Source organism: Lathyrus oleraceus, chromosome 1 (genome assembly GCF_024323335.1).
Source record: "Lathyrus oleraceus cultivar Zhongwan6 chromosome 1, CAAS_Psat_ZW6_1.0, whole genome shotgun sequence".
Taxonomy (NCBI): Eukaryota; Viridiplantae; Streptophyta; class Magnoliopsida; order Fabales; family Fabaceae; genus Lathyrus; species Lathyrus oleraceus.
This window is the reverse complement of record NC_066579.1, coordinates 308,681,773-308,690,149: the sequence shown is the minus strand read 5'-3', so window position 1 is coordinate 308,690,149 and position 8,377 is coordinate 308,681,773. Positions and strand designations below refer to the sequence as shown.

Here is an 8,377-nt window from a genome sequence, read left to right as displayed (position 1 = left end):
AATTCTAGGTATTATATATTAATTGGTTCGATTTTTAAAATACGAACACTTGAAAAAACATGCTCAAGATTTTAAAATTGAAATCACATTTTAAATTTTTATAAGACTTCTAAAAAGATTGTGAGAGAAAGAACCTAACATGATTCAAATAAAAGGATAAACATAATTAACATTGTATTGTTGATATTTACACTTTCATTTCATTTCTTCTATGGAATGACATATAAAAAATTGTCAAAATGATATAAAAGAAAATGATCTTGGACTTGCCTTTTACTATCATCAGTCTGTCACTACATATTTTAGTAATATATATATAATATATATTGACACCATGGCATTAACGTGCACTTTAGTTATATTATCTTTTGTTATCAATTCAATAATGCATGTTTTCGTTGATAACTTGTTTAATATGGTATTTATACACAAGGACCCAGGCTAAGCAGTATTATTCATTTGATTTTGATGTTGATGTAAATCAAATCTCAAATCTGGTGATCTATATAGTTATGGCGTTGAATAATCTTCTTGCTAGTTTTTTTCTTATTCTTTGTTCAGTGGTTGCCATTGAAGCTGCTACTGGTATTAGTCCCCCGCTTAACCGTAGTAGTTTTCCAGACGGTTTCATTTTCGGAACAGCTTCATCGGCTTACCAGGTACTCCAGTCATTTCAATAATCATTTTTTCAATTGCGTAGATCAAGGGTTCGTTTGTTTTAGCTTTAAAAAAATGAATTTTTTTTTTATATTTTTAAAAATGGATTTTATAAAAATGTTTTTTAAAATATTATAAGTTTTTTTAAATTTTTTTTTTATAAATTAAAAAATTGAATTGTTCATTGTATAACCGAAATATACATTATTGAAGATGAAAACATAGTTAAAATTACAATTTAAAAAAAAAATTATATCTCAAAAATGATTTTTAGAAAAAGCTATTTGAAATAGCTTTAAAATCAAGTGATTTTTTGAAATTTTGATATCCAAAAAAAGTTTGGATAAAATGATAAAATATCTAAAATAATATTTTAAAAATAACTATTCAAACAAAATTTTCATTTGAAGCTTTTATGAAAAATTTCTTTATAAATTTTTTTTATACTAAAATATATAACATTATAAAAATCATTTTTAAAAAAAGTCAAAACAAACTGGACCTATATTGGATAGCTTTGAATTTAAGACTGAGTAAGAAAATCTACCTTAGAAACAGGTCATTAAAACCAGTTCAAAAATAATCTGGTTCTATAGTTAGAAACAGTTCAATATGAATAAAACCGGTTTGAAACTTTAAACTGGTTTGTAACCGAATTGAAACTGGTTTGTGAAATTAAACCGTTTTTACTATATTGATTTTTAAGAACAAAATGAAATCATTAATCCGATTTTATACATTTCTACAATAACTTTCGCAGTGTGAAGGTGCAGCAAATGTTGGTGGCAGGGAACCAAGTATATGGGATACTCACACTCATAATTATCCAGGTATAAACTAACTGTCTTTTAAATATTAATTATAGAATTTGGATGTTGCGAGAAGTTTAACTTTTATTTTAACATTTTTTTAGGGTTATTTTAACATCTTTTTAGGGTGACTGTGCATAGTAATTAATATCTTTAAAATTTTAAATAATTGGCATTTAGATGTTTTCTGTTAGAGATAGTTATGTATCATATTTCGTCTGCTAAATTTGACAGAAAAGATATTCGGCAGAAGCAATGGAGACGTAGCCATAGATGAATATCATCGTTATAAGGTACAAAATTGATGCATTAACTCGTGTATTAATATCGTAAAACAGAATGAAGCTAAAGCATAATTGAGATTCTTCTCAAACATTACTGATATAATATAGGAAGATGTTGAGATTATGAAGGATATTAACATGGACGCTTATAGATTCTCCATCTCTTGGTCCAGAGTACTTCCAAGTAAGAAACTTGAAATTAAGAAACTTTTTAGTTTTCTTCAAACATTCCAAAATAAAAGGTATTTTTTTGTGCAAATGAGTGAGTATTAATTTAAATGTTAGATTTCTTGGCTTATTTCAGGAGGAAAGCTTAGTAGAGGTGTGAACATGGAAGGAATTAATTATTACAACAACCTCATCAATGAACTTCTAGACAAAGGTATTGTCTTTCTTTTCATTTTAAGATTATACAGAAATAGCAGATAAACGAAGAACAAACTGCACCTGCGCCGCTACCTGCTACCTTTTTTAGATGGCAAAATCAATTCTCTTAATTTTGATTTTACTAAATTTGTTCAAAAACGTAGTTACTTTTGTTTAAATGCATCTAAAATAAGTAGTTGGTGCGTAAGGTGTGTGAGTATTTGTAAACCACGTGATACCAAGCTTGATTCCTACTGATAAAAAAAATGCATTTGTTGCTGTAGGAATTAAACCCTTTGTGACGCTTTTTCATTGGGATCTTCCTCAAATACTTGAAGAAGAATATGGTGGCTTTCTAAGTCCTAATATAGTGTACTTCACATACCTTATAATTGATGATAATCAAACAATTTTTTGTTGATGATAAATAATTTGAATAAACTATCGTTTTATTTTCTTATTTTTATCAATATTTGTATGTAGGAATGATTTTCGAGACTATGCAGAGCTTTGCTTTAAGGAATTTGGAGATAGAGTAAAGCATTGGATCACATTAAACGAGCCATGGACCGTAAGCAAGTTCGGTTATGGCGATGGATGGGCAGCACCAGGACGATGTTCATCCTGGCTTAACAAAAATTGCAGTGGCGGTGATTCCGCCACTGAACCTTATATAGTGGCTCACAATCAGTTGCTTGCTCATGCAACTGCTGTCAAAGTATACAAAACCAAGTATCAGGTTTTGCTTTAAACTTTTTTATAAAATCCAATTGTTTGTATTTCAGTGATTTGAACATAAACTTAGAGTCTGATGGTTTTAAACTTCATTACTAGGCATCTCAAAAGGGCTTGATAGGAATAACGCTATCGTGTGACTGGATGGTGCCTCTCCATGATACAGAATCAGACATCCGAGCGACACAAAGAGCCATTGATTTCATATTTGGATGGTAAAGAGCCTCATGAACAACAGAACTTCAATCGCAATTTGAAACCATGATTTTATTCTCTGTGCAAATGCAGTAGTTTTAGACGACGAATTGTTACTCTAAACTCTAGCTTGTCTTATTTTGACATTTTCGTTCATCGCAACATTTTAACAAAATAGTTGATTGGAAAATGAATGTCAGGTTTATGGATCCATTGACACTAGGAGATTATCCAAGTTCCATGCGATCATTGGTAGGAAGCAGATTACCAAAATTCTCTAAACATGAGGTCAAGCTTGTAAAAGGGTCCTTCGATTTTTTAGGATTAAACTATTACACTTCGAATTATGCTACTGATGCGCCCGAATTAAGTATGGCCAGACCTAGCTTGCTCACAGATTCTCAAGTTATTACTACAAGTAAGTATATATTTTATAGATATCTCATTAATCGAACAAATTTGAATGTACACAAAAGTTATATATAATTACATCTTAAATATATAATTAACACAAATGATACTTCCACTATCCTTGATTCAAAGATAGAGTACGATGTTATTGAATCTTTGAAAAAATTCCACAATTAACAATCCATGATTGTGATCAATGATAATTTATGTTGGTATTTGAGTATGACGCATTTTGTTGTCGCAGACGAACGTAATGGAGTACCTATTGGCCCGATGGTATGTACTGGAATCATGCATCATTGTTTCATCTCAATTAGTTTCGTTTATCTTATTTTTGCTTAAATGATGAAAAATGGAAACCTTTGTGCGCACAGACTTCTTCAATATGGAAGCCAGTTTATCCAAAGGGAATTCATGACCTGTTGCTCTATACCAAAACAAAGTACAACAATCCTTTAATCTATATCACAGAAAATGGTAAATCAACAATCCTCTGATTAAAAGCATATATGATATTCGACAAGTGCTAATAGAACCTATGTAATTACATTCAATCACTTCTAGTTCTTAAATTACAATGTGTTTATACGTCACTCTTCGTGTCTTGTGTCTGTGTTTATGTCATTACAAATATTTTATACTAAAGTTGTAGGGAGTAATTTTTTGTATAATTTATCAGGTTTGGACGAGTCCAATGATCCAACACTTTCACTTGAAGAAGCCCTTGCAGATACGCCTAGGATTGATTACTATTATAGTCACCTTTGTTATCTTCAAAGTGCAATCAAGTATGTGTTATGGAATGAAAGAAATAATTTTCTTTTCTAATTATTCTATTGTATGAGTTTTAATATTTTGAATTTGTCAGGGATGGCGTGAATGTAAAAGGATATTTTGCATGGTCATTGCTCGATGACTTCGAATGGACATTAGGGTACGTGGTGAGGACAGGAATAAACTTTGTAGATTATAAAAATGGTTTGAAAAGATATCCAAAAATGTCAGCCTTCTGGTTTAAGAATTTCTTACAAAAGAAGAAAGTTATGCATAGTGAATTGCGCTAATAAGATGAACTTCATTGATTTGTGGCTTAAATATGATTTGTGAGCAATATTGTTCTATTGATACTTTAGTCCTAATGGATGATGCATTGTCTCAAGATATAAGTTTATTTTGCAAAGATGATGCATTGTCTTAAAATGTTAATTCAAATTGATACGGGTTAGAGAAAAAAGATGAGAGAATTGAAATCAGCTCATAATTATGGATTTTACTTTAGTTACAGATGACAATGAGACAAGCAGAAGGTCTTGCCAAATGCAAAATATGTTGTTTATCTGCCTCATATTCATATTCATGTGAATAACAAATGTTTAAGTTTTAAATGAATTTAATGATAATTGTTGGGGTACAAGGGATTCCATAAATATACTCTGTCCGTTCACAATAAGTGACACAATTTTAAAATAAAAGTGTCTCAAAATAAATATATATTCTTTAATTTCTAATGTAATATTAGTTACCTTTTCAAATTATACCTTATAATTAATATAACTTTCACAACTCTCAATATCTAATAAGGAGTACTCTCTTTGTCCCAAAATTATTTGAAGTTTTTTTTTTTGACATTTCACACGAATTAAGAAACGTAACTAATATTGTATGGAAAAGAGAAATTATATATGATTTTATAAAATTGTCCTTCATTCTGATAGATGATAGATGAAAGAGAAATTTAAAAAATTAAAAGAAAAAAAAAGTAGTAAATGATAAATGGTGTATTGAAAAAAATGTCATTAATATTGTATTGGAATTATAAAGTGACTTATAATTTGAGACAATTTTTTTAAAGTGTTTTATAATTTGTGACAAGGGGAGTATTTTAGTAAAAACAAAATGTCATCGATCAGACATTTCCTACATTTTGTTTCCTACATTTTGTTTTCATCTTAAATCTTTTGAGTATTTCGTTTGCATATCTTCTTTGATGCATCATGAAGCCTCTACTACTCTTGTATAATTCAATATCAATGAAGTATGAAGTATTTTCCAGATCAGACATTTCGAGCTCCTTGCTAAGAACACCTTTGAAGTCTTCGATCTCTTTCTTGCAGAGACATAGTATAAGCAATTCACTATTGCTTCTTCTTACATATACTCCATACTCAGTTGTGCACTTCACAAATTCCTTTTCCCTTAGAAAGCTATCTATTTTCTTATTTCAAGCTCTTGGAGCTTGCTTAAGTCCACATAGGGCTTTGTACAGCTTGTATACCTTGCTTTCTTCGCCTTGTTTCACAAACTCAACTAGTTGGGTGATATAAACCTCTCCATCTAAGGGGCCATTCAGGAATGCACTTTTCACATCCATTTGACACATATGCCAGATATTCATGTTTGTTAGACCAACAACGAACCTAATTGTTTCGATCCTAGCAACGACTGCAAAAAGTTCGTCGAAGTTGATTCCTTTTTTCTGAAAAAATTATTTCGCCATAAATTGATTCCTTATAGGATGCTTGCTTCAGAGTTGGGTGAATTGAAGAAGCAACTAAAACATCTGCTTGAGAAGAAGTTTGTTCGTTCGAGTATTTTGCTATGGGGTGCACTAGTGTTAGTGAAGAAGAAGGATGATAGTATGAGGCTATGTGTGGACTACCGATAATTGAATAGGTGACTATCAATAACAAATATCCATTTTTGAGGATTGATGATTTGATAAATCAATTGGTAGGTTCTTATGTGTTTAGCAAGATAGATTTGCATTCGGGTTATCATCACATTCGTGTGAAGCCTCAAGATATTCTGAAGACTTCTTTCAAAATGAGGTATGGTCATTACGAGTATTCGGTACTGTCGTTTGGTATGTCTAATGGGCCTAGAGTTTTCATGGAATACATGAATCGAATATTCCATTCGTATTTAGATCAGTTTATGGTTGTGTTTATCGATGACATATTTATATATTCGAAGTCTGATGAAGAGCATGTGGAAAATTTGAGAATTGTATTGCAGACATTGAAAGAGAACAAGTTGTACGCAAAGTTTTCCAAGTGCGAGTTCTTGTTAAGAGAAGTAAGTTTCCTTGGTCATGTAATTTCTAGTGGTGGTATAGTTGTAGATCTGTTGAAGATGGATGATGTGTTACAATGGGAGGCTCTGAAGTTTGTCACTAAGATTATAAGTTTTCTTGGATTTGCTTGTTACTACAAGAAGTTCACTGAAGGTTTTTCGAAGTTAGCATTGTCATTAACTCAGTTGACTCAAAAGGGGCAAGCCTATGTTTGAGATGTGCATTGTGAAGAGAGTTTCCAAGAAATCAAGAAGAAGTTGACGTCTGCTCCAATTTTTATTTTGTTGAATCCAAGTGATTCCTTTGTTGTATATTATGACGCTTCGAAGATGGGTCTGTGAGGTGTATTGATGCAGAATGGTCAGGTTACGGCTTATGTTTCGAGGCAGTTGAGAGTTCATGCAAGGAATTATTTTATGCATGATCTTGAGTTGGCAGTAGTGGTATTTATGTTAAATATTTGGAGGCACTACTTGTTTGGCTACAGATTCAAAGTGTTCAGTGATCACAACATTTTGAAATATTGATTTGATCAGAAGGAATTGAATATGAGGCAGAGGAGGTGGCTCGAGTTTCTGAAAGATTATGATTTTGACTTGAGTTACCATTTGGTTAAGGATAACATTGTAGATGACACTTTGAGTAGGAAATCCTTGCATATGTTAATGTTGATGGTTCGAGAGCTAGAGTTGATCGAGCAATTCAGAGACATGAGTTTAGTATGTGAAGAGACCCTTAAGAGTGTGAAACTGGGAATGTTGAAGCTAATGAGTGGAATTCTTGAAGAGATCAGAAAGGGTCAGAAGACTGATGAGGGGTTGGTTGACCGACTTGTGTTTATCAATCAGAATAAGGGTGGCGACTTCAGAGTTGATTAGAATGACGTGATGAGGTTCAAAGACAGGGTTTGTGTACCAGATGTACCCAAGCTTAAAAAGAGTATTCTTGAGAAGGGTCACAGAAGTGAATTGAGTATTCATCTCGATGCCACTAAGATGTATCGGGACTTAAAGAAATTAATTTGGTGGCCAGGAATGAAAAAGGAAGTAGTTGGATTTGTCTATGCTTGTTATACTTGTTAGAAGTCAAAAATTGAATAGTAGAGACCGTCAGGTCTGATGCAACCTTTGAGTATTCTAGAGTGGAAGTGGGATATCATTTCCATGGATTTCGTAACTAGTTTATCGAAGACGGCGAAGGGATGTGATTCTCTTTGGGTGATTGTTAATGGGCTGACTAAATCAGCTTATTTCATACTGATCAAGATAAATTATAACTTGCAGAAGTTAGTTAAGTTGTATATTGAGAAGATTGTTTGTCTGCATGGTATTCCATCAAGTGTTGTGTCAGATAGAGATCTGAGGTTTACGTCGAGGTTTCGGTAGAGTTTGCAAGAAGTCTTAGGTATTAAGCTGAAGTTGAGTTCCGCTTATCACCCGCAGACTGATGGGAAAACAGAGAGGACTATCCATTCCTTGGAGGATCTGTTAAGGGTTTGTGGGCTAGAACAAGGAAGTTCTTAGGATAGATACTTGTCGTTGATTGAGTTCACTTACAATAATAGTTTCTATTAAAGTATTAGGATGGCCTCATTTGAGATGTTGTATGGCAGGAGGTGTAGGACACCTCTATGTTGGTATGAATCTTCTGAGGGTGCACTAATTGGACCTGATATTGTGCAACAAACTTCTGAGAAGATTAAGATGATTCAAGGGAAGATGATAGCTTCGCAGAATTGTCAGAAGAGTTACCATGATAAGAAGATAAAGGCATTTGAGTTCCAGGAAGGGGAACATGTGTTTTTTAGGGTTACCCCAGTAACCGGTGTTGGTCGAGCCTTGAAGTCT

General features: G+C 32.4%; 1 protein-coding gene across 1 annotated transcript; it reads left to right on the top strand.

Annotated features, from left to right (window-relative positions):
* The first annotated feature begins 394 nt into the window (after window positions 1–394).
* On the top strand, window positions 395–4,540 carry LOC127115700 (beta-glucosidase 12). Its single transcript, XM_051047172.1, has 13 exons — window positions 395–659; window positions 1,418–1,487; window positions 1,701–1,759; window positions 1,859–1,934; window positions 2,055–2,132; window positions 2,401–2,488; window positions 2,600–2,855; window positions 2,951–3,066; window positions 3,247–3,464; window positions 3,702–3,733; window positions 3,832–3,934; window positions 4,137–4,245; window positions 4,326–4,540. The coding sequence occupies exons 1-13, from the start codon at window positions 513–515 to the stop codon at window positions 4,519–4,521; spliced, it is 1,548 nt and encodes a 515-aa protein (XP_050903129.1). The 5' UTR covers window positions 395–512; the 3' UTR covers window positions 4,522–4,540.
* Window positions 4,541–8,377: the final 3,837 nt, after the last annotated feature.